This window comes from Meles meles, chromosome 18 (assembly GCF_922984935.1).
Source record: "Meles meles chromosome 18, mMelMel3.1 paternal haplotype, whole genome shotgun sequence".
NCBI classification, from domain to species: domain Eukaryota; kingdom Metazoa; phylum Chordata; class Mammalia; order Carnivora; family Mustelidae; genus Meles; species Meles meles.
In genome coordinates this window covers 49,890,750-49,916,047 of record NC_060083.1, presented here as the reverse complement: position 1 = coordinate 49,916,047, position 25,298 = coordinate 49,890,750, and the positions used below count along the sequence as shown (strand labels likewise).

The 25,298-nt window shown below is 48.8% G+C and overlaps 1 protein-coding gene across 5 annotated transcripts in view; it reads left to right on the top strand.

Annotated features, from left to right (window-relative positions):
• The window catches only part of PECAM1 (platelet and endothelial cell adhesion molecule 1), a 57,264-nt gene extending 40,422 nt beyond the window's left edge, over window positions 1-16,842 (top strand). The window contains exons 14-16 of one of the 5 annotated variants that reach the window (XM_045984746.1): window positions 1,188-1,244; window positions 10,731-10,753; window positions 15,814-16,842. In XM_045984746.1, the coding sequence (XP_045840702.1) occupies window positions 1,188-1,244; window positions 10,731-10,753; window positions 15,814-15,843 (110 nt within the window). In that variant the 3' untranslated portion in view covers window positions 15,844-16,842. Of the gene's footprint in view, window positions 1-1,187; window positions 1,245-10,730; window positions 10,754-12,816; window positions 13,027-15,813 lie in introns of those variants that run through there. The other 4 variants (XM_045984745.1, XM_045984749.1, XM_045984748.1 and 1 more) reach the window with 4 other exon arrangements.
• Window positions 16,843-25,298: the final 8,456 nt, after the last annotated feature.

Sequence of the window (25,298 nt, the reverse complement as noted above, 5' to 3'; positions counted from 1 at the left end):
AGGGCCGTGCGGGCAGTGAAGAGACAAGCTCATGGTCAGGGGGCATTCCTGGAGCCTAGTGAGTCAAGGGCATCTTGGTGCAGTTAGAGTCCACGGGCGTGGCCCGGCCAGCTGCCGGCCACCAAGGAAAACAACAGCCCCTCAGTACGGAGGATGGTCAGGAAGCATCTTCCCCGTCTGGGGCTTCATTTCCGGATCCATAGAAGGAGAATATTGGCCACATGTAGAAAGCTACCTTTCCACAGTGAGGCTTCTTGGTCTTTCGTTCAGGTGAGAGGAGGTGGGGGAAGTGGCTGGGCCCCGTCCTGTTTCCTGAGGTTTGTGGGTGTGTGTGTATGTACATGCTGTGTGTGTACAAACTGGGTGTGTGTGTACGCTGCATATAGACACAGTATGGTGTGTGTACAAGTGTGTGTATATACAACCTGTATGTAGACTTGAACTTAAACAGATGCCCTTATGGGTGCTTTGTCCCCCAGACCCTGAGTCTCCTCGGGGCATAATCCATACCCTGGTCAGTCCTCTGTCTGCTCTTCTGAAAGAGTCCACACTGGAGGATCTCAGCCTGGTCTGCGTCTTAGAATCCCCTGGAAACTCTTAAAAAACCCCAGTGCCAGGGCCACCCCAGACCAGTCAGAACCAGAATGGGGCCCCGGTGTTGGCATTTGTCATCGGCTGGCCCGGCTGTCGAGATTTTAAGTTCTTCTTGGTCCCAGCTGATCCTTAAAGTCACAGACGATGCCCAGGCTCTAACCCAGGCCTCAGGTGATTGGGAGCCCAGAGCCCTGCCCCTGGGAGCGGCCAACAGAGCGGCTGGACACAGGGACACCCTGGCAGGGAAGGAAGTGTGGGGTCCCCGAGCTGGAGGCTGCAGGCCGATACTGGGGACCCCTCCACCTGTGGTCCTTTGGGCCCAGGGCTCCCCTGGAGCAGCTGGACCCGCCCCTGTACTGGCCTGTTGACCTCATTCTTCCAGGCTGAGCGCCACTAGTTAGACCAGGATCTTCTGAAGCCAGGAAATGGCCCAAGCTTTGTGGCAACAAGGTCTCCAGCCCCTGCTGGAGAAGGGTGCTCCTGGGGGCGGGAGGTAGTGGGCAAGCAGGGAGCCTCAGACCTTCTCCTGCTTTAGCGGTGGGCTGACCTGGTGCCCAGAGGCAGCTGTTGACCTGTACCCGGTCACTTTCCAGGTCTGGAAACCAAGGGCACAGAGACGGTGTACAGTGAAATCCGGAAAGCTAACCCTGGTGAGTAAGGGCCCTGACTCCCCCAGCCTGGGGGATGCTTCCCCCAGAATCATCCATGGGGGCTTGGGAGTGGGCAGGAGAAGAAGGAGCAAAGGAAGACAAAAAGGAGTACCACCCCTTATACCAAAGCTGGTGACTGCCTCTCTCCTGCCACCCCTAAAACGTAGCCATATGTTACATGTGCTGTAATTTAGTCAGCGCACACTTATTAAGCGCCTACTGCATGCCAGGGATATAGAACCTTACATGTTCAGACCCAGCTCAGGAGCATCTGGGCTGGAGTATGTCCTGGCCCCACTGTGTGCTCACGGGACCCCAGGAGAAGCAGCATGGCCCCACCTGTGCTCAGGTGCCAGCCAGGCACCTCATCTGCCCTCCCCCTCCACCCCACCCCCACGGGCCCTGGTGCATGATGGGTACCCAGAGTTCGTAGACAAAGTCAGTGCTTTGCTTTCAAGACGTTGGGGAGCTTAGTCTCTATGAGAGCACACTGCCGGGGGGTGGGAGGGTAGATCGGCTCCTTTGATTCTCCCTTTCTCCGGTGCTAGACCCCAATTCAGTCTCCGTCTCCCCCCAGTGAAGATCTTCCCCCAGGACTGAACGCGGTACCCGAGCAGACATGGAACTGGGGAAGCTCCCAGCAATATCATTTTTGTATCATTATTCTGTCCCATTCTGGGGAAATGAATGGAACACCAAGACTCCTTTTTCAATTCTGAAAATAAGTCACAGGCCAAAAGGCATGATTCTGGGGGAAATAGTCACTATGTGGATATCTTGCCTCAGACCTGTATTTATTTTTATTTTTATTTTTTTTTTAAGATTTTTATTTATTTATTTGACAGAGAGAGATCACAAGTAGACAGAGAGGCAGGCAGAGAGAGAGAGAGGGAAGCAGGCTCGCTGCTGAGCAGAGAGCCCGATGCGGGACTTGATCCCAGGACCCTTAGATCATGACCCGAGCCGAAGGCAGCGGCTCAACCCACTGAGCCACCCAGGCGCCCCTCAGACCTGTATTTAAGTGGATTATCTGAGGAGCATTACAACTGGCCAGGAAGTTTCCTGACAACCCAGCTACTCTGAGCATGGTCCACAGACCCACGGCCGTGGTGGTCTCAGGGTGAGTCCAGACCCGCGAGAATCAGAATCTTCAGAATCTGAACTCTGACAGGCTCCCAGATACTGTTGACAATTGCTGACATTAGAGAAGCACTGTCTTAACCACAGGAGACCCCTTTTTATCCGAAAGAGGAATCTCTCTTTAGTTAATGTGTTTTTTAATGGTATTTTCATGGGTAGAGCAGAAACTCAATCCCTTGAGGAACTTGACACTGACTGACCAATTTTCAGAAAGCATGTCCAGGGGCAGTTTTCGGTTTCAGTGTCTCATTTTGCAATCTCAATACGTTCAGAGCCAACAAAATGCAAATTGAGAACTAAGTAGACCTTCTCTGGTCCTTCCAGTGTAACAGAAAGCTAGAGCTCCAGTAGGGTTCACGCAATTGTGTGAAAACACCCCTTCTGCTCTCCTCAAGCTCCCTGAGGTCGCTCACATTTAATTGCTTTGGTTATACAAGAAGGACAGAGTGCTTACTGTGTTGGAGTATCTCTTTGAATCCTCACAGTAAGTCCCATTTTACAGATGAGGATACTGAGGCACAGAGCAGTTGAAACACTTGCCCAAGTTCGCACAGGAAGCAGGGCCCCACACTGGCCCGCCCTGGAGGTGGTTTTCCATGCTCCTGATCACAGATCAGGGAACTGCACTGCCTTTGGTTTCGGGGAAAGGAAGCTGGTGGATTGTGGAGCCCACAGGGGTTCCCCCCAGAGCGATCCCCCCCACAGGAGACCCACAGGAAGCCTGGAGTCTGCTGTGGCCTGAGCCCACTGCTAGAGGACCTTTACAGCTGGAAAAGGCCACCCAGTGTGCACCCCGAAGGGTGTGTGTTAGGTGCCCCGCAAATTAGGCTGGCAAAAGACAGGTTAACAGGAGAAAAACCAAGTGATGGGAAACTACAGAGTGGTTAGAAGTGGGGGCTTATATAGGAAGTTAACCAAGAACAATAAAATTTTTTTGTAGGTGCTTTCTGCATCCGTTGACTGTCATTTGCCTTCAGCTCAAAATAACCCTGTGCTGATATGGCATGTTTGGAGGAGGCCTATTGTGATTTTCTACCCCTGCTTTAGGACCGCTGTTCAGCTGGGTTCCCTCAGGGGCCCCGGGCTGGTTCTCCAGGCCCGAGTCCTCCATTCCCCCGCTGTGGGAACCCAACTGCTCCCTCTGGCCTAAGGCAGGAATGGACCGCAGGACACGACCCTGTAGGGATTCTGGGTGGTGACGGGTCCTATTTTGCTGACAGACATCTGAGCCCCAGTCCCCGTGTGGCTACTTGGCAGCTGTGTGACTTTGACCAAGATGTCGAACCCCTCTGAGACTCCAGTTTCTTCCACTGAGATTAAATGAGAGAAAGGGGGAGATGGTGCGAATTACCCCAAGCACCAGTCCTCATAGTATCCCTATCCTACAGTGAGCATCCAAGCCCTTTTAGCTGAAAGATGCCAGAGAAACTTGAGCCCAGGCAGAGACTAGAGCCGAATCCCGATTCCTGGCCAGGGAGCTCTCCCTGCCTCACCTGGGCGGTCGAGAGTCGGCGGTGGGGCCTTGGGCACCTCTGTAATCTGGTCTCCGACCCAGCAGCCAGTTCCTGCCCAGCATTTGGGGGTTATAGAGAAAACCCTGTTCTTGTAGTCAAATCCACGGTGCTGCCTTGGAAGTCCCTTCTGGCCCCTCACCGATGAGGCTCCGTCCTGGAAGTCTCAGGAGTTGCTGTTCTGGAACATTTCCTGCTGGGCTGCTGCTCCCCAGGGGGACAGGAGGTGGTGCAGGGAGGGTGGGCAGAGGCTGGCGGCCTCGGGTCAATTCTCTTCCCTTTCCTTTCCTCTTACGGTCAGATGCTACTCTATGCGCAAGCCTCAGAACCAGCTTGGGGTGGCGGGAGCTCTACTACTCTTCCTGTTCTGCAGATGAGGAAATGGGCCCAGAGGTTAAATAACTTGTCCCAGAGCAGATCCCAAGGCCAGTGGCTGGCAGAGCAGGGATTCGGAGGCAGGGAGGCTGGCTGCGGAGCGTGGCTCCTCACATCTCCTCTCCACGCTGCCAAACCGATGGACCACGCGCTGCTGCGTTTTCCAGCTCTCTGGTCAGCTTCCCATCACCACCGGTCTCCCTAGAGGAGACCTCTGTTAAGAGTGACAGCCGGTATGGTCTGGGTGACCCTGGCTGAGTCGTGGAACCTCTAGGAACCCTGGTCACCACCTCTGTGAGATGAGGGGCAGGGACCCGATCTAGATGGAGTGTTCTCCAGGTCTGTTAAAACACAGACGGTCCTGCAACCAGCCCCCTGAATTTTGGATTGGGTAGGTTTGGAGTGAGGCGACTTTGCATTCCTCACAGATTCTCACATATCTGGTTATTGGTCTGGGGACCAGACTTCTAGAAGCCTCTTCTAGATGTTTCCAAGTTCCCTTCGGGTGATGCCATGCAAGTGCTTCTTGTTTGAAGAGGTGGGTTCTTGGAGTCTTTCCCACTCCTCAGCAGTCTTGGAAGGATCTCTCAGGGGTGGCAAGCAGAGAGAATCCTCCAACACGGGTGCATGGGTGCGGGTGTAGATGTGGAGGCGGGGGAAGGGGGAGAAGGGTGACACCTAATAAAATACGGGACCTAGTGAGGGTGGGTGTCCGGACAGGTCAGGGAGCAGGCTGCATGCAGAGCTATGTCTTCTCTAACCTTTCCTTTTTAGATTTTTTTCCTTCCCACCTTAATTTCTCAGTCCTCGCCACCTTCCAACTAGCTGCTCTTCAGGGCTGGCTATTTTGGGAAATGGCTCACAGGGCGTAGTTCTGGCTCTTAAACCCCCTTTTTTCCCCTGAGTGATACAAAGGAAAACTGCTCCTCTAGATAAGCTAAAGGGCATCGGGCAGGCCTGCCTCCAAGGAGCAGCTCCAGGGCGGGGCTCTGGGTAGGACCCGCGCCCTGGGGAGAGGGTTGCGGGGAGGCTGGCTGAGGGCTGGCGTCATCCGGAGGCTGGGGGAGGAGCCAGGTCTTGGCAATCGTGGCTTTCGGCTCTAAGCTCAGCCTTGTGTATGTGGGAGTTTTAACTCTGACAAAACATACATCACACTTGGCATTTTAATCACTTTTAAGTGTACATTTCAGTGGCATTAAACACATTCACACAATCCTACAACCACCATCACCGTCCATCTCCAGAACGTTTCCATCTTCCCAGAGTGAAACTTCATACCCAGTAAACAATAACTCGTGACTCTCCCAGCCCCTGGCCACACCCCTTCTCCTTTGCACATCTCCGAATGTGACTAAGCTCAGCGTTTTTATGTCAAATGAGGTAGTTGGATGGATGATCTTAAGTTGCCTTCCAGTCAGAACGTTTGGAGAGTCTCGGTCCTGGCACTGGGAAGTAATGGTCATTCATCTAAGCTTTGGTCCATCCTGAACCATTCCCCGGAACATGTTGGTTCTAAGTAACTTCTAAGAGTTACTTTTTAGGTCCCTTGGAGCCAATCCCAATCCTTTACTCACCCTTGATTCCAAGACCCTATAGGTATTTGCACCTAAGCCTGAGTTTTCCCTTCAAATCTGAATTAAGTCATGGATCTCAGGGCCCAACTCACTGTGCTTCTGCAGTGTTTGTGTTGGCAGGCGTCCACCTGGATGGTTCTTTGCACTGTAATCCTGAGGGGAACACCCTAAGTGGGAGATAGAGGCCTGGGGTTGGGTTTCAGCCCTGCCCTTATTCAGTTGTATGACTTGGCTCCCGCCCCTTATTTCTCCCTCAGGTGTTACTTTTCTCATTTTCAATAAAATGTCCCTCGCTCATGTGGGACTGCTGCGGAACACTCAGTGTTCTCAGGAGTGAGTGCTGGGGCTCAGAGCTGTGGTGGGTAGGTGGGTAGGAGTAGTGGGTACGGTAGGGGGTAAAATGGGGAGGAGAGGACATCTCTTCCAACCCAGTGTCCCCTGCTGGGTCATGGTGGTTAGGGCTGCTCTTCTGATGGGAACCTGCTATTTCACTGACAAAGAGCTAAGCTAACATCTTGTCCCAGCCGCTAACTCAGTCCAGGGCAAGGAAACCCCCGATCTTACAGTTCTCCCCTCTCCAGCTCTTAGGTGATTCATTACAACATGTTAGGGAAAGAAGGAGAGGGGTTCTCAGTACTAGGAAATTTATTTCTGAAAGAAACCCCATTGAGAGAAGCCTAAGGAGAAGGGAAAGCAAGCCCTGGAAAAGAGCCAGAACCGGGTTGAGAAAGGGCTTCTGCATCTATGTAAGCATGGGCAGGCTTAGCTAATGGAGACCACGCAGATAATTTCTCATAATCTGGATCTGCAAGGTTAACACTTGGGTTTTGTTTTGTTTTTTAAGTACTTATTCTTTCTTCAGTGATTTGCCTGAGGTCAGGTTTGCAAATCCCAGTCAGCTACGGTGGCTCTGGTTACAGCATCGGGCCTGGCTTTCCAGAAACAGGAACGAAGTCTGTTTTTATGTCTCTTATTAAGCAGTAATGCAGGTAGTCCAAAAAGTGAGTGCTTAAAGAAAGTCATACAGGTTATAGTAACTGGAACCAATTGTTATTCCAGTTGTGACACTCCCATGTGTCCCGCGTCTGAGTTCTCTTGGTTTAGATGGCGCTGCCCTCCCAGGGGGCTCGTTCATAGCTTTGGTGCTCTGGCCTCAAGAGCACGCCTTTAGGTGACCTGGCCTCAAGAGCCCCCCATTTCACCCCCAAACACCACCTCCTGAAAACCTCTTTGTTCACCTGCCATCAGCTTCCTCCTCCTCTGACTAATCCAGGGAAAGGCTTGATTTTCCTTTCCTCCCTTGCTCTCCTAGTGACAAGAACTAAAAGGGAGACATTACAGCTGGGCTGGGCAGGGAGCCTCTCCATGAAGGCGCGACTGCCTCGGACTTTCTCCGCAACCTCACTCTCAGCCTGGCTGAGCCTCCTGCGAACTGCTGTTTCTGGCTAAACAGGAAAATTTGTATCTTTACTCTGAATCAGTGCTCGACATTTTCTAGTGCTCCCACTCATTCTAAAGGCACTTCATAAAACCGCTTGCCGCTCATCTCAAAGCAAAACCTATTCATGTATATTTACCCTAGATTTTAAAACAGAAGAGTGAAGTGGTTTCTACAATCAGAAACACAGTCGTGTTCTTCCCTATGAAAGAAATCAGGTCTAGGATGACATTTCCACAGCTGGGAGCACTGGTTTTCGAGGCAGGAGACATTTTTGGTTGTCATAATTTGGGCAGGGGGCGGAAGGTAGAAGGGATACTATGGCATCTAATGTATGGAGGTCGGGAATACTGCCAAACACCTCACAGTGGACGGGACAGCCCCCAGAGCAAAGAATGATCTAGCCCAGGGACACCTGGCTTGCTCAGTTGGAGGAGCAGGAGACTGTTGATCTCAGGGTCATGAGTTTGAGCCTCACATTTAGTAGAGACTATTAAAAAATAATAAGTAGGGGCGCCTGGGTGGTTCAGTGGGTTAAGCCTCTGCCTTCGGCTCAGGTCATGGTCTCAGGGTCCTGGGATCGAGCCCCACATTGGGCTCTCTGCTTAGTAGGGAGCCTGCTTCCCCCTCTCCCTCTGCCTGCCTCTCTGCCTACTTGTGATCTCTCTTTCTGTCAAATAAATAAATAAAATCTTTTAAAAAAATAATAAGTAAACTCAGAAAAGAATGTTCCATCCCAGAATGTCAATAATGTCAGTGTTTAAAAACCCTGACTTATAAGAACTTACCTCCTGTGAGTCTTCCAACAGGAGAGCTGGTTTTCCTCTCTAGATGCCTGGGTCCATCTCGGAAGGTGTCCTGAGCACATCCCACCTGACAGCTCCTGGCCCTGGGAAGAGATGCCGAGTCCTTCTTCAGACACTAACTTATGCCTTTTGGATGGGACACTAACCTATACCTTCCCATCCCAGTATCTGCTCATTTGGCCTTCACCTTCTGCTCTGGCTTTTCCTGGTGTTCCAGATGTTTCCAAAGGGGGTAGAAATTTAATACACTAAGAGTAGCTGTCATCAAGAAAGAATTATAGAGCAGAGGGCCTCTCTGTTCCAGCCCCTCTGGGAGGGAGAGAAGAGCACTTGGGGGTCAGTCCCCACCCATCCTTTGGGGTCCAGAGCCAATCAGGCCAGCGGTCACTGCCAAACCTGCCCCAGGTTGCTGTTTCCCACTTCAGAAGTACTTTGAAAAAAAAAATGGTACTACCCACCGGATCCTATTTTTTTAAAGATTTTACTTATTTATTTGAGAGGGGAGAGAGAGAGAGGGAGAGAGAGCATGAGCAGGGGGAGGGGCAGAAGGAAAGGGAGAAGCAGACTCCCCCCTAGAGCAGGGAGCCCGACACAGGGCTCGATCCCAGGACTCCAGGATCTCAACCTGAGCTGAAGGTAGACACTTCACTTAACTGACTAAGTCACCCAGGCCCCCCCACCAGATTTTCTTTTTGTGGTGATTGCTCTATTACTGAAAAGAAGCAGAAACTACAAGTGTGCATAAACCTAGGGTTCCTTTGGTATTTACAAGCATATTCGAAGTTTTAGTATTTTATATTGATATTGCTTTAAGAAACACAACCTAAGACTCTTTCTTGTGTCTGATTGCAGAGCCGCTGGGGCAAAGGGGGAGTGGGAAGCATGGGGTCCTTTGGGTCCTTCCAGGTCAGGTTTGGGTTGGAGGAGGGAGAACTGCCCGGGCCTCCCTCAATGCGTGGAAGTTTACACAATGGCTTGACTTCGCGGTCAGGCTGATTCATCCATTTGGCCGTTGACGTCTGCCTCTGGCCCAGCCAGGACAGAAGGGGGCCCCTTAGGAACTTCTGGCCCTGTTCCCTCTCAAGGGGACGCACAATAGAGCTGTGATAAGACAGGGTTGGAGGGGGAAGTGGACTTTTGGAAACAGGATATTTTTAAATTCGAGAAAGAAGCAGAAGGGTTGTGACCCCCGTTGTGACAGGTGGGCCCCGAGACTTCCCCAAACTCAGAAGGGACTGGGTTCAAGGTTGGACAGCAGAGCAGAAACTGAGGCCTCTTGGAGCACGACCGTCTATGACACTGAGGACTCGGAGGGGCGTGGGTGATGACCTTCCTGCCACCACCTTCAGGAATGGCAACCATCCCGCATACCCACATCTCCTCCCTTCCCCAGACAGGAAGTCCCCATAGTTTCTCTGTCTCCAGGTTTGTGTCGGTGGGGGTTGTTTGGGGAATCGGCCCCAACCATTTGGGCCCCTGTTCGTTTAGAAACTGCTACTAGTGGGCGGCCTGGTCCTTTCCAAAGGGGCAAACCACAGCCCTCTCTTGCCTGTGGTAGTGAAAACCATCTCTAACTAACAGGTGGGCATAGCTCACTCTGACCACAATGTCTCCTGCACTCCTTCGCCTTTCTTTACCTCACTCTGATCTTCCTGACCTCTGGCCAGGCCATCTTCAGCACCGCAGCCTGGGCTGGGCTGCTGGTTCCCCCCCACACACTCTGGCGAGAACACGGTGTTAAAATGAAGCTCTCTGGGGAAAGGCGAGGCCCAGCCATTCCAGACAGCCCTTGGGCCATGTATCCCAAGAGCGGTAGGCACTGTTTATAACTTGATCCCACTCCTGGGAATGGACGAACTATAGGAAATATGGAAATCGCTTTATTCCCACAGAGGATATGGCAACATTATTTAAAATAGCGAAAACTTGGAAAGAACCTAAATGTTTAAAATAAGGAACTGGATAAGTAAACAGTTGCACATCTACTTAATGATAATTACGCAGCTACTCCCAATTATGTTTAAGAAGGCGCCAGAGAATGTTCGTGAAATCGTGTTATGTAAGAAAGATAGGCTATGAAATGGCCTGTATTATATATCAGAACTTGGGGGAAAAAACCTCTGCAGAGCAGGAAATCACTGGAAGACAAAAGTGTCAACACGGTTTGAAGAGTAGGACCAGAGATCATGTTTATCTGCTACTTTCTACTTCCCTGTAGTTTTCTGGTTTTTTTTTCCTGAAATAACATGTGGTCCTAATTTAAAAAACAAACAAACAAAAACCCATTTAAGGGGCACCTGGCTGGCGCAGTGGAATGTGTGACTCTTAATCTCAGGTCATGTTCAAGCCCCACCATGGGCGGAGAGATTACTTAAAAAATCAAAAAAAAAATCTGTTTTCAAGGTCTAGTGAGCTCCCAAGGATCTTATGTGCTTGTCACATGAGGCTACAGGGTCCAGAGGAAGCTGTCTGTGGGCAAAAGAGCCATCCAGCCATCTGGCTGAGGACCTAGAAAGCCTATGGCTCTGGTCCTCTCCTTCTGCATCCCCCCTTCCTTTCACCTTGGAGTTCCTGAGATTTGAGGGGAGGGAGCCTAAGGCACTCTGCATCTTCTCACCTCCATGCTATCCTTTGTTTTGCAGATTTCATGGAAAACAGATATTCTGTAAGTACACATTTCATTAACATTTTTTAAAATAATCCAGTGAACATTGTAATATTTCCAAACTCACCCAGATTCTGTGTTCCCACTAATTACACCCCTACACCAGCCTTGTCTGTTTTAGACCAGGAGCCCCAGGCACGTCGCAACTAGCCTGGGACAGGGAAGGCTTGGTCATCTGGCTGGCAGGGTGCTCTGGGCCTGTTGTGGTTTCAAATACTCTCTCCCAGGGTTCCAACATTACATCTCAGCCCTCCTGTGAAGAGATACCCTCCCCCCATCACCACCACCATAGGACTGGGAACCTAGGGCACGCCCTAGCTGCCCATGAGTAGAGTACACTTTTCCTCCCAGTCCAGGTTCAGGCTTTGGAAGTGAGGCAGACTGAGGGGGGAGGGGGTGGAGTTTGCTTGAGGAGGAGAGGATCCAACAGCTCATTTAAACTTTGAACTCTGAGAACCTACGCCAGTCACCCCAATACACCAGGCCCTCTGCTCTCAAGGTCCTTGACCCAATGAAGGAATTAGATAAGTTAACACTGATGAGGAAGCAAGGTGATCATAACTCACCAGATGCTATGGAAATGCAGAAGAGAGACTGGCCTGGTTAGGGGTCTCCTCCCCAAGGAAGGGGTCGTTGGTATAGGCCGTGAGGAATGAGTCTGACTGTAGTTGCCAAGCAGCTCAGAATGGGAGGAGAAAGGGTGTGGGGGGCAAGGGATAGGAAGAGGTCAGTTAGGGTTTGCCTGCAAAGGATTCCAATGCCTCATTATGTATGAGGTTTCACCCTATAGGAAGTTGAGGATTTAGGAAGCTGCTACTTGGCAGATGGAAATGTTTTTTAAAAATGTAGAAATCCAAATTCAGATTTTGCCAGGACCAGTCTTCTCCTGTCTTCCCATTCCCGACCTCCGTACCAACAACCCAGCAGTGCGGGGGTTAACTCACTGGGCCTTTAGTACCTTGAGAAACAAGGAACTGCTTCTTTAAGGTCTGGGAAGAACTCTATGCAAAATTGCTGGTCACCTTCCAATGGGCCCCCTGGCTTCCTTTGTTTTGCTGGAGTCTGAATTCCTATAAAATAGGGAACTCCTTATGCCTTTGCTGGGCAGGAAACCACTGACATTCTTTTCATGGAAGAAAGCTATCAATCTGAGGAAAAGAGGAATGAAATGAATGTCTTTTTCCAGCTTAAACCCACCCAGACTCCTGAAACCAGAGACTTGCATTGGAAGGGCAGGGGGCCCGATTTATAGGTGAGAAAACTGAAGGCTGAATGGGCATAACAGCCCGGCCAGGGTCAGCCAGCTAGGTCGTAACAGGGCCAGGACTAGAACCTAGGTCAGATCCGCAGACTCCCTCAAGAAGTGACATCACCATTCAGGGCAGGTCTGCTGGATCTGCAGGACCAACTTATTTACTTTGTCTTTGATCCAAAGGGTCTCTCTGGACAAAGGCTCTGAGCTCCAGGACAGATAGGACTTTCCTTTTGCCCAGAAGTTGGCCCGTGGGTCCTGAAGTCTGCTCCCATGATGCTCCTGAGAGCTCACTGGCAACCCAGCCTGCCCCACCCCAAACCATAAAGCCTTTTGGCGGGAGCTCTGGGGTGCCCAGCCATTGGGAGAGAGATTTGAAATCTTTAAGCGAATGCATTTTGTTTATAAAAGCAGCAGGTATAGTTTTGCTACTAATCAGCTGGTGAGGGTCAGGAGAAAATTAATTGAATTGCCCAGCAGGGAAATGGGAGGGGATTTCCTTCCTGAAATCAAACCTGGCGATCATTCCCGGTTGTTTAATGGCCGTTGCTTCTGAAAACACATTGGAGGAAATATCTTAACAATGAGATAGCCACTTAGCCAAATACTAATTTAGTATTGTTTGACTTGCTTCAATGGCACATTCTGACTTCATTTTTCCTCTGCCATTTTTGCCTTGTTTATAAATTGTGTTTGTGGCCCAGGCAGACAGATAACGAGAAAGAGAACACCTTGTACTTGAACGGAAGGGGTGAATCTGGACCTTCCTGGGGCTTGGGATTTTGCAGACAGCCTCGCCTTCTTATTGCAGAAAGACGGCTCCCCGTCCCAACTGGCATCCTCCCCTCCAGAGAGCCAGCTGGCCCCCCGGGCCGTTGTGGGAACTGGACTATGAGGGCCAGTCCTCCAGCCGTCTTTGGGGGTGATCCTGTCCTCCTCAAAGCTTCCCAATCTGTAAAACGTTGATGGTGAGACCAACAAAAAACACTACCAGCCACCCAATTAAAAGGGTCTTAAGGGCAAAATGAGAAACACGTGTGCATTTTATTTTACAAACGCCCATATAAATGCGGCTTGGTTATCTCTTTAAAGACCTTTTCTGGGGTGCCTGGGTGGCTCAGTGGGTTAAAGCCTCTGCCTTTGGCTCAGGTCATGATCTCGGAGTCCTGGGATGGAGCCCCGCATCAGGCTCTCTGCTCAGCAGGGAGCCTGCTTCCCCCCTCTCTTCTCTGCTTCTCTGCTTGCCGCTCTGCCTACTTGTGATCTCTCTCTCTCTGTTAAATAAGTAAATTTTTTAAAATCTTAAAAAAAAAACAAAGTCCTTTTCATCACTCTGGCAGTATGAGGTATGGATGGGGAATTTACATCCCTTAGCCCTGAAATGCCTCTTCACAGGATTCAACTAAAGCGAGGCTTTGACTTAAGAACCAGAGATCTGCCCCCCACCACCCCCCAAACCTAACCTTTCCCTGATGAGCTGTTCACTAGCCATGTCACTTTGGGCAGATTTCTTAACCGTTCGAGGCCTTGGTTTCTTCATCTGTAAATTGGAGGTAAAAACGACACCCCCACCCCCGCACCTGGCCATTGCAAGGATGAAATGAGGGTCTAGCCCAGACCTGGTTTATTGCAAGTGCCCTATAAGGGGCACATTGTAGAAGCAGGAAGTAGAAATCCCAGAGGTGTTAGAAGCAAAATGACCTTTGAGAGCGTCCACACCATGTTCTGGACAGAGGTGGGACGATTTCAGGGCTGTACTTGGGTGGCCGACAGCTGGCCGCTGACTGCAGCACCGGGACAGACAGGTCTTGGATGTGAGCGTGTTAACCTTTACTGCAAGGTCCGGTGGCCAGTGGCACAGCCCTTTCTATCCGCAGTCCTTGCCTTGCCTGGAGAAGGAGAACGGAGGCATCTAGGGAGGGGCTTGGTCTGGGGCCTGCAGGAAGGCTGGACACCAGGGTCACCCCTGTGGGCAAAGCGGAAGAAATGAAGCGAAAGGAGCTGCCAAGGGCTGGCGGACCTCCAGCCCCTTGGGGCTAACACCTCTCTCTTGGCCCGGCTTGCCAGGCTCTCTGCCGGCAAAGGAGGAGGCAGAGCCTGGGCCTGCCAGCTGGAGCTCCTTGGACCTGCGTCCTGTTCTGACGTGGCAGGGCCAGAACAAAAGGGGGACTCGACCTCAGCCCCCCCCCCCCGCTCCGAACCCACCAGCCTGGCCACAGGGCTCCCAAGACCTGGCTAATCCTCACAACTGCCCTGACGCTAGCCTCCCTGAGGTCCCCCCGTGGCAGGGCGCCCTCTGCTCCCAGAGAGGCCAGAGTCAGGGCTTCCTTTGCTGCCTGCCCTTCAGGGCCAAGGGCCCCTCTACTGCAGCACTCCCCGTCCGCTCGCCCCCTTGCCACATGCGTTCATCCAAATCTGCACCCCCCCCGGGCGCCTGCGTGGCTCAGTGGGTTAAAGCCTCTGCCTCCGGCTCAGGTCATGATCCCAGGCTCCTGGGATCAAGCCCTGCATTGGGCTCTCTGCTCCGTGAAGAGCCTGCTTCCTCCTCTCTCTGCCTGCCTCTCTGCCTACTTGTGATCCCTGTCTCTCAAATAAATAAATTAAAAAAACAAAAAAACAAATCTGCCCCACCTTGGATCTGTCCATGATGCCGTCTGTGCGTCTCTGGTGAGCTCCTGTGGAAATCTTCCACGGGGCCGCACCGTTTGTTGTGATGGACAGGGTATAAAACTCGTGCATTCTCAGTACAGATAATGGGGTCAGAGGTGGGTCCAGTCCCTGGCGGATGTGCAGGTATCAAAAATCCTGTACAAAGCAATTAGCGAACACAAGATGGAATCTTTTTTTTTTTTTAACTTTATGATGCAAAACACACACAACAAAATTGACCACTTTAGCCATTTTTAAGTATCCAGTTCGGTGACATGAAGTACATTCCCATGGCTGTGCAGACGTGACCACCCTCCATCCACAGAACTTTTTCATCATTCCAAACCAAGAGTCTGCCTGTTCAACACTACCTCCCCATTTCCCCTGGAAACCAGAGGGTTTTTTTGTTTTTGTTTGTTTGTTTTTTTAAGATTTTATTTATTTACTTGACAGATAAAGATCACAAGCAGGCAGAGAGGCAGGCAGAAAGAGGAGGAAGCAGGTTCCCCACTGAGCAGAGAGCCTGGTGCAGCACTCGATCCCAGGACCCTGGGATCATGACCTGAGCCGAAGGCAGAGGCTTAACCCACTGAGCCACCCAGGCGCCCCTGGAAACCAGAGTTTTCCTTTTCATCTCTCTCAGTTTGACTGCTCTGGGTACCTCGTGGAAATGGAACCCTTATTTGTCCCTTTTGTGTCTGGCTTCTTTCCCTTAGCAGCATAATGTCTTCAGCCTTTATCTGCGTTGAAGCCCTTCAACTTTTCAACTAAAACCAGAGACCTAGAGGCAGGGCTGGAGCAAGAAGCTGGGTCTTTCATAACCGTCCTAGTCTTGCTCCGTGGTTAAGGGTGACCCCCCCCCCCCCAGGGACACAGCCCTGGGGCACAGCGGGTGCTTAACAGAGCGGATAGACCTTCTGCTGTGCGGTGTCTCCGGGGAGGACAGGCTGCAGGCTTACAGAGTAGGTGAGGACAGAAGGGAAGAGAGAGTGTGGCCAGGGGCCGGCCCCACAGGGTGGAGGTCCAGCGGAAGACAGCACTGCTTTGGAGCTCCTTAGTGAAGGGCTGCCTGGAGTTTTGCGTCTCTTTCCACCAGGCCCGTCTTCAGTCCTGAAGGGTATGACTGTAGCTTGTCTTCTTTCCTCTCTTGTCTCTGCAGAGAACGGAAGGCTCGCTTGATGGAACTTAGGACTGCGGGAGCAGACACTCCTCCGCGGGGGGACACCCACATTCCAAGAAGAGCAGATGATTCCCGTCTTCCAAGAGCTCTGTGCGCTTCCTTATGATCCTGCCCTGCTCCCACCAGACATAGCAGTTCCTCAGGCCAAGTCACCAGTTCTCCATCCCTCCTAAGACCTTTACGTGGGACACAGAGGGATCCAGAGGGGTTGGTGAATTCAACCCAACCCCCCTGTCACCAAGTTGGAGCACCCTCAGGAGTGGAGAGCCGCGGAAGGACGTTCAGGGTCAACAGCCCATTGGGATATTTTGAAACTTGAATATTTTATCTCGTACAGAGATAAAGAACTTTTCCAAGTATCTTCACACACAGAAACCATTTTTGTTTTGCTGTCGATCACTTCCTAGCGAATGGCCTGGCTTAGGGGCTAATTTTTCCTTTGCCTTTGGTCCTTCAAAGGCCTGTGGTTCTGGGTAGTCCTCGCTCCTTTGTAAGGTCCACGGCACCGACCAGACAGCGGCACCCTGGTTCCCTCTGTGACCTCACCTGCCGCAAACGCGAAACCAAAGCTGCCTGGGAGCGTCCGCTTTGAGATGCCAACTTGAAGCTCAGGTTCATCCCGGGCAATGCACAAAATAGAAAACGACATTGGACCGAGCACAGATGTTCTTAAGCTGATTTTCTATACCTTTTCTTTCTTTTCCTCTACCATGCTGAAGGCAGCAAGACAGGAGGATGTTGGCCTACAGCAGATACTGTTTTTAATAGAAAAATGAAATACATATTTTTCTTACTAATTTTTTTTTTAATTTATTCCTTGCTAAAGAAATGGTCTCCTGAGGTGTTAAGATGTTTCTGGTGGTGTCTTGAGCGGGTGGACGAGTAGCTGCGACCATTTTGTGGTGGGATTTCACTAGGGAGCAGACCTGACTGAACCCATTTCCCCCAGCCGCCTCAGTGACACAGCGGCAAGGTTTTGTATTAAATAAATTTGATCTTTACTCTTCACGGACCTGTGAAATGTTCTCTTCTAAGAGGCAGCACGCATATGGGATGTCTGTAGTGTTTGAGGACTCCAGGCTTTCTGAAGTCACAAAGAACCAAGCAGGTCTTATCAGCAGGTTGTCTCACATGGGCCCAGGGCCTCTGGCCTTTGTCCAAAGCAGAGCCAGAGGTAGTCCGTGTGTCAGTCACTGAGCCATTAATACCCATTGGCTGGTGCTTTGGTATTTGCTTCCCAAGCCAAAGCCTGCCGAGCTGTCCCTGGCAGATGGGGTTGCCAGATTGAGCAAAAACAACAAGAACCCAAAAACAGTCAGGATGTTAAATTCAAATCAAATTTGAATTTCAGGTAAACGGACTATATTTTGAGTGTAAGTATATCCCATGTAACATGTGGGATGTACTTATACAGTAAAAGTATTCATTTATCTGACGTTCAGATTTAACTAGGCATCTCCTATTTTATCTGACAAATACTGGCAAAGCACCCTCCTACCCCATAAGCCAGCCTCACTGGCCTCGAACCAGACCTCACTGCCCCGAGGGCCGGGTCCCAATCAGAGCATCGCCCTCCTGAGCCGGAAGGACAGAGGGAGCCACGGAGTGCGCGTCCTGGCTCTACCACGTGACGGCCGCAGGAATGTGAAGGAGCCTCTTAACCTTGAGCCTCAGGTCTTCAGCTCCACAATGAGGAGATTGGACTAATGGTTCTTAACATTTGGAGGGTTTAGACGCCTTTGAAAATATGAAAGCTATGGACTCTCACATGCACACACGCACGTACACACACACCAAGTTGTTTCACAAAAATGTCCTACAATCGCCCAGGTTTCAGGGTCATGGACTCAGGTTGGAGGCAAAGGAGGAGACGGTCTGTAATGAACTTAAAGTCTGACAGTTGATGTGTTGATGATTTGGGGAGAGCCCAGAGCCGCGTGTCAGCTCCTCAGGCCCTGCTCCCACCAGGGCCACTGCCATAGAAACTGGGACGATCCGTTCGTATTACTTATGACTTATTTACGGAGCATAAGTGGGGTTTTTTTTTCTTTTTTTAAGATTTTATTTATTTATTTGACAGACAGAGATCACAAGCAGGTAGAGAGGCAGGCGGGGTGGGGGGGGGGAAGCAGGCTCCCTGCTGAGCAGAAAGCCCGATGCAGCCCTTGAATAAGTGGGTTTTTAATTGCTTTTCCCTCTTATCTGTGTTTCTGGGAGGGAAGCCACACACACACACACACACACACACACACACACACACACACACACACGGATTTTTCATAGCAGATTCAGTATCTAAAAATCCAAGTTCAAGATCCTGGTTCGACTATCCTAACCTGATGGCATAACCAAGGGTCTAAGCCAGCGCTCCTCCCTGAAGAAGAGCATCAGTCACCCTTTCCAGGAGAGCCCGGTTATCCTTGGCACTCAGAGCTCCCTCTCGTGTTGTAATAGGCCATTAAAGGACTTACCGCTATCTGCAAACACATAGTGGCATTTTTTTCCCCTCTTCTGAGGATCTTCTAGAGATCAGCCACCCATTTCAGGACCATACCCTGAGCACTCCATCAGCATTAACTGATGAACTGTATTCTCACCCCTTGACAGACGCAAGATGGGCGAGGTGACGCCAAGGTCAGCATTCAACCATCAAAGCAGTGGTTTTTCTATCAGGGAGATTTTGCCTCCCAGGATCACTGGGCAGAGTCTGGAGACATGTTTATTTGTCACAACTGGGTGGGGGGAGACACTGGCACCCAGTGGGGCAAAGCCAGGGATGCCGCTTGAATGTCCCACAACGCCCAGGACAGCCCACCATCGCCAAGAATTATCAAGTCGAAAATACCAGTAATGCCTGCACTGAACCAGCCAGTTATTCATTTAGGTTGTCCCCGTCATGCTCTGTTTTCCCGACACTGTTGGAAATAGGCCAGAGTATAAGAATCACTTGGCTCCTGCTCTTCCTGGAACACACAATCCAGTAGAGATACAGACGAGGAGAGCACCGAGTACAACGATGGGGCAAAGACCACAATGGAGGAATTTAGAGCCAATGGGGCCACAGAGGAAGGGCTCCTCACTCTGATCTTGGGGAACCACAGTGTCCCAGAGGAAGTTGGGTCTAACAGAGACCCGAGAACAGGTAGAGGGTACTGGGTGGAAGAGGCGGGATGAGCATGGCTGACAAAGGGGGAGAGTGTGCTAAGGCCCTGGGGCAAGGGAGAGAACTGTGTCCTCAAGGAATAACAGGAAGACAGTCTATTGGCCCCAGGTCCTTTCCCGTCTGAGGATCAATCAATCAGTCTTCTTCAAAAAGCCACCATTGTCCTCTGAAATTTCTGCTGGGCACCTCACTGGCCTGACTCAGTATTTGAGAGTCTTCAGGAGAGGCCTTCTGAAAGTTGCTCAACCAGAACTCAGCTCCTGAGCACAGTTGTTTTTAAGACCCTCCATGGGTGTCTTTAGCATGTTAAAGAGAAAATCTCCGCCATAGACCAGATTCTGCCCTTGCTCAGCCCTGTGTGGCTCAAATGAAAAAGTGAACTGCAGGGAAATGGAAGCCTGGCTGAGGATGGTCTCCACAGTCGGGGCCCACAAGATGGGTATGGGTAGGATATGGCAGCTGTGAACACCCACCCTGAGAGCCGGGGCAAAGGTTGTGAGAAGATGCAATTTTCTGGAAGAGAGTCACAGCTTTTACCAGTTTCTCAGAGACAAGGCCCAATACAAGGTCAAGAACTACAAAATAATTAAAAACTCATGTATGCTCCATATGATTTGATGTCTGTTAAAAACCCCAAAAGAGGGGCGCCTGGGTGGTTCAGTTAATTAAGCGTCTGCCTTCAGCTCGGGTCATGATCCGAGGGTCTTGGGATGGAGACCCCAGATGGACCCCCTGCTCAGCGGGGAGCCTGCTTCTCCCTCTCCCTCTAAGTCTCCCCTCTGCTTGTGCTCTTGCTCTCACTCTCAAATGAACAAATAAAAAGTAGAAAGAGAGAGAGAGAGAGAGAAAGAAAGAGAAAACACAACCCAAAGCATGATTAACCTGTTTTTTCTCAAAGAGTCTAGTTTGTGGACAGTTAATATCAGTCCAATATCCCCAGAAGAACTTGGCTCACCTTGAGATAATTGCTCAAAATAAAGAAAGAAAGGGTGATTTCAGTGTTAGAAAGAGAGAGCCTTCGTCTCTCAAAAGTAATAAGCTATTAGACTATTTTGGTAAAGCAAAGGAACAGACAGTAAATTAATTTAAAAACTTAATAGTCCAAAGTATTTATAAAGCCTGAATTGTCCCTTCATATGGATTTCAAAATTCAAGGGGAAAAAATTGTATTTCAACATGAACTTTGAGAATAGAAGAGGAAAACGATTTCCATGTTTCCAGAGGATGAAGGGAAAGGCAAGGTGCCGTAAGAGATTGGCTACCTGTTGACTCTGTGACCTTGGAGACGTCACACATCTTTGGGTTCTTCACCTACAAAAGAAGGTGTATTCATTCTCTAGGGCTCCCATGGCAAATTACCACAAACTCTGACTTGAACTGAGAAAAATTATTCTCCCACTGCTCTGGAGGCCAGATGTCCCCAGTCAAGTTGCCCACATACTCCCTCTAAAGGCTCTAGGGAGTCTCCAAAGACTCCTTCTTGCCTCTTCTAGTTTTGGTGGTGGTTGGTAATGGATGGTGACCCTGGGCTTGCAGCTACATCACTAATTCCTGCCTCTGTCACATGGTCTTCTCATAAAGACACCAATCATTGGATTTAGAGCCCATCCTAATCCGGCATGACCCCATCTTTACTAATTACTATTTGAAAAGAAACTCATGTTCAAGGTTCCTATAGGTAGACATAAATTTCAGGGAGACACTGTTCAATCCAGTACAGAAGGAAATAGACAAGATGAACTCAGAAGTCCTTGCAGCTCTGACTTTCCATGTTTCTAAGATGCTCCTATAAAAAGAAAGGTGTGGCGCCAGTGATTTACCCAAAAATAACGATCTTTGGAGTCGTCTCAGTCTGGTGTTTGCTCACTGTGATTGCTCTCTTGTGTTTGATGTCTCCGCCTCTGAAATTAACACTGTGTTTCTGTCTCTAAGCTTCTTCATGTCCTCCCGCTCATCTCTCTCATCCTTTCCCTGTTTCTTCTTTCCTTTTCCCCCTCCATTTCATCTTTTTCTTTTCTCCTCCATCTACGATTACTTGGCCATAATACAGAATTAAAATTTATATATATATTTTTTCCTCTCTTATTCCTTTATTTTACTATGAAAGTTTTCCTTAAAAAATAAAAACTGAAGTAAGTTGACACACGGTATTACCTTACTTTCAGGTGTACAACATAGTGATTGAACAATTCTGTCTATAAAGCTGTACTCACAGCAAAGGTGGCCACCATCTGTCACCATCCAAGGCTATCACCATCGACTATATTCCCTGTGTGGTGCATTTCATCCCCATGACTTATTCATTCCACAACTATAAGCCTGTGCCTTCCACTTCCTTTCACTCACTTTGCCCAACCCCCACCCTCTTCCCTTCTGGCAACCATCAGTTTGTTCTGTTTATGGGTCTGTTTCTGCTTTGTTTGTTTTGTTTTTTAGATTCCATATACAAGTGAAATCATACGGTATTTGTCTTTGTCTGACTGATTTTGCTGAGCGTAATACCCCCTAGGTCCATCCATATTGTTGCAAAAGGCAAGATCTAATTTTTTAAGGCTCAATAACGTTCTACTGTAGATATATACCACATCTTCTTTATCCATTCTTCTATTGATGGACACTTGGGTTACTTTCCTATCTTGCCTATCGTAAATAAAAAATTGCTGCAATAAACATAAGGGTGCATATATTTTTTCAAATTAGTGGTTTTGTTTTCTTTGGGTAAATACCCAGCAGTGGAATTTTTATTTTTAATTTTCTATATATTTCTTTCTCCCCCCCCCCCCCGCCCCCGTACTGGATGTGGAGCCTGATGCGGGGCTTGAACTCACGACCCTGAGATCAAGACCTGAGCTGAAATCAAGAGTTGGACACTCAACCGACTGAGCCACCCAGGTGCCCCTTTTATCTATTTCTTGTATTTATAGATGAGCTTTATAGTTTCATTTATTTTGAGAGCCAATGCATGGAATATTTTCTGTTTTTCTCTCTCTTTAGGGAAAAAAAAAATGGCTCCAAAAGCCTGCAATGTTGTTTTTGGTTTCTGTCTATATTTGAACCATTGATGGATGATTTTTCCAAAGGTTTATTGGATTCATTAGGAAAAAGTCCCAAGTTACTGCCTTACTTCCTCCTGATCCTGGGATGTGCTGGTTTTCCTGGAACTTCCTGGCACAGGAAGTTCTGGTTTAGTGCCAAAACCGATTCCATTAGTTTCTGGCACAACTAACACTTTCCTTCTCAGGGCTCAGCTTGTTCAAGCCAAAATCCGCAGCACAAGAAAACCTCCCACTGTTAGGGTTTTGAAGGATCCTGGGACTGGACCCCAAGAAAAGGAAAAAGATGCATCAGGGAATCAGACAGACATGGTCTCTGATACTTGTGATACTTTGCTTAGAGAAGTCATGCTTTTTAGGGGGAAAGATGCCCAAATGTCAAATGTTCACAGTAATTATCCCTTTCCAGTTTAATGTCTACTCAGGAAGTGGACCCCCAGATCTGGAGAGCTTTGGAGTCATCACAAAGGATCCTCAAATAGATAGGGACGTATTTTTATCAACCTACAAATGCTAAAAGTTCAATTAAACTCATGTGGGAATCTTTGCCAACTTTTTTGTTTTAAAGAAGAGTCCTTACCCTTGAACAGGTTGGGAGCTGTTGGTCTACCGTATTCATCTCTGAGTTTGTCTGAGTTCCTGTTGCCGTCGTGAAGTGACGTACTTGTCCAGCCCTGGATAAGTACGCGTGTGTGCTCCCTCGTCTAAACACACACATGTACAGCACACTGGAGAACAAGAACGCCCCAGCCCTGCCCCTGAACAGATCCTGTGCCAAGACCAACACAGGGGCTTCCCTCTGTTTTGTAGGAAGGTGTTGGCATATGGACATGTGAGATTGAAGTCAAAAAGTGAAAGTCAAGACAGCCTGACTCCAAACAGTCCACACATCACTTTTGCTTATCAGATTTTATTCAACAAACACCAAGCATCTGGCTTGTGCCAGGCTCTGCGTAGTCCGTGGCCATGCAGAAGATGCCAAAAGAAACAGATGCCCCAAAGGGACAGGAGCTCACAAGTGGCCAGCACAGGCCGGAAGCCAGTTACCGGCTTCCCCGGCCCTCAAAGATGGTACCCCTTCCCACACAGCAGGCTCGTGACAAACCCAATCAGGTCTTCTCTTTCACGAGGGAAGCGACTGATCTTTGTAGTTGAAGCAGAGGGAGCCAGGCCATTCAGGCAAAAGCCCAGGGTTTGATCAGTGCAGAACCCAGGACCAGTGATGGCTAAGGTGACACGTTGCAGGTACAAGTTCTGGGTCCTCTCACAGCCAAGGATTCTTAACATGGCACAACCAGTGCCGAGTGGAGAAAGAAGAATATTCTGTGTGTGTGTGTGTGTGAGAAAGAGAGAGAGAGAGAGAGAGAGAGAGAGAGAGATGTGTATCTGTGACCAGCAGAGGCACAGTACAGTGAGGACTCAGTTGAAGACATGATCACAATGACTTTTATCTTAAAAAGCACCAGACCGGGGGAGGGGGGAGCCTTGGGAAATATATTATGTATATTAAAATATTTGTAAATCATATATCTGATAGGGGATTCATATCTAGAATAGACAGAAAACTCCTAAAATTCAATAATCACAAAAACCAAACAACCTGATTCAAAATGAGCAAAGGACTTGGACGACAGTTCTCCTAGGAAAAATCTACAAATGGCCAATAAGCACATGAAAAGATAATCAACGTCACGGATCATTAGGGAACGAATGCAAATCAAAATCAGAGGGAGATACCACCTCCCACTCATTAGGATGGCTTCTATCGAAGAAAACCAGAAGACAGTGTGTTGGCGAGGATGTGGAGAAATTGGGGCATTTGTGCCCTGTTGGTAGGAACGTAAAGTGGTGCAACTGCTATGAAAAACAATGTGGTAATTCCTAAAAAAAAAAAAAAAATAATTAAACATAGAATTACCACGTGGTCTAGTAATTCCACTTCTGGGTATTTACCCAAAAGAATTGAAAGCAGGGCTCAAAGGGATTATCTGTATGCCTGTATTCAGAGCAGCATGTCCAAAAACTAAAATATGGAAGCAACCCAAGTGTCCATTGATGAATGAATGAAGAAACAAAACATGGTAAATACACACAGTGCAATATTGTCCAGCCTTTAAAAGGAGGGAAATTCTGCAATATGTTACAACGGGGAGGAAACTTGAGGACTTATGTGAAATAAACTAGTCACAATCGTAATCTTAATCTTAAATCTTAATCTTAATCTTAAAATACTTTAAGATTCCACTGACATGAGGTACTTAGAGCAGTCACAATTGTACAGATAGAAAGTAGAAAGGTGGTTGCCAAGGCTTGGGGGAGCACAGGGAGGGTTATTAAAGGATAGACTGTCAGTTTTCTAAGATGAAGAGTGTTATGGAGATGGATGGTGGTGATGACTGCCCAACATTATGAATGTGACTAATGTCACTGAACTGTACATTGAAAAAAATGGTTAAAGTCGTAATTTTTATGTTATGTGGATTTTATCACACATAGTGCACACACACAAATTTTGGGGTGCACCAGGTGGAAAAAATACGTTGGGAAATCTTTTTTTTAAATTTTATTTATTTATTTGAGAGAGAGAGCATGAGCAGGGGAGGAGCAGAGGGAGAAGCAGACTCCTGGCTGAGCCCAGAGCCCAATGCTGGGCTCTATCCCAGGATTCTGGGATAATGACCCAAGCCGAAGGCAGACACTTAACCAACTGAGCCACCCAGGCACCCTGGGAAATCTTTAAATTAAAAAAAAAAAAAAAAAAAGACCAAAGTTCTATAAGAAAGCATATATTGTTGTTTGTTTATTTGTTCAAGTATGTTGGCTAGAATTCATTCACTGGGTAGTCAGAGGCTTTGTAAAAGAAATGGGTTTTGAAAGCAAATCAACAGAAAACAGAGCAATTGTCCTTGCCTGGTGATGGGAGACAACTTTCAAGTGGCCAGAAGAGATGAATTTGCTCTACGTGAGGTCTCTCTCTTTTGGACACATAGTAAACCCTAGCAAGTACATTATGCAACTTGGAGAAACACACGTGGCTTCCTCTCCTGTCCTCTCTGCCCCAGAGATCCTGGGCCTAGGGAGATGCCTGTGGGCAAGCAAGAAAAGGAAAGAGATGGTTTGTGGCAAAAACTCAATAAATATTTGTTCATCATAAGAAAATCCAATCCATGAATTGCCTGGGGTTCAATGTTGACCGAAGATTTAAGACATCAGATATTTGTAGAACACATTCTTGCATGTGTTGAACT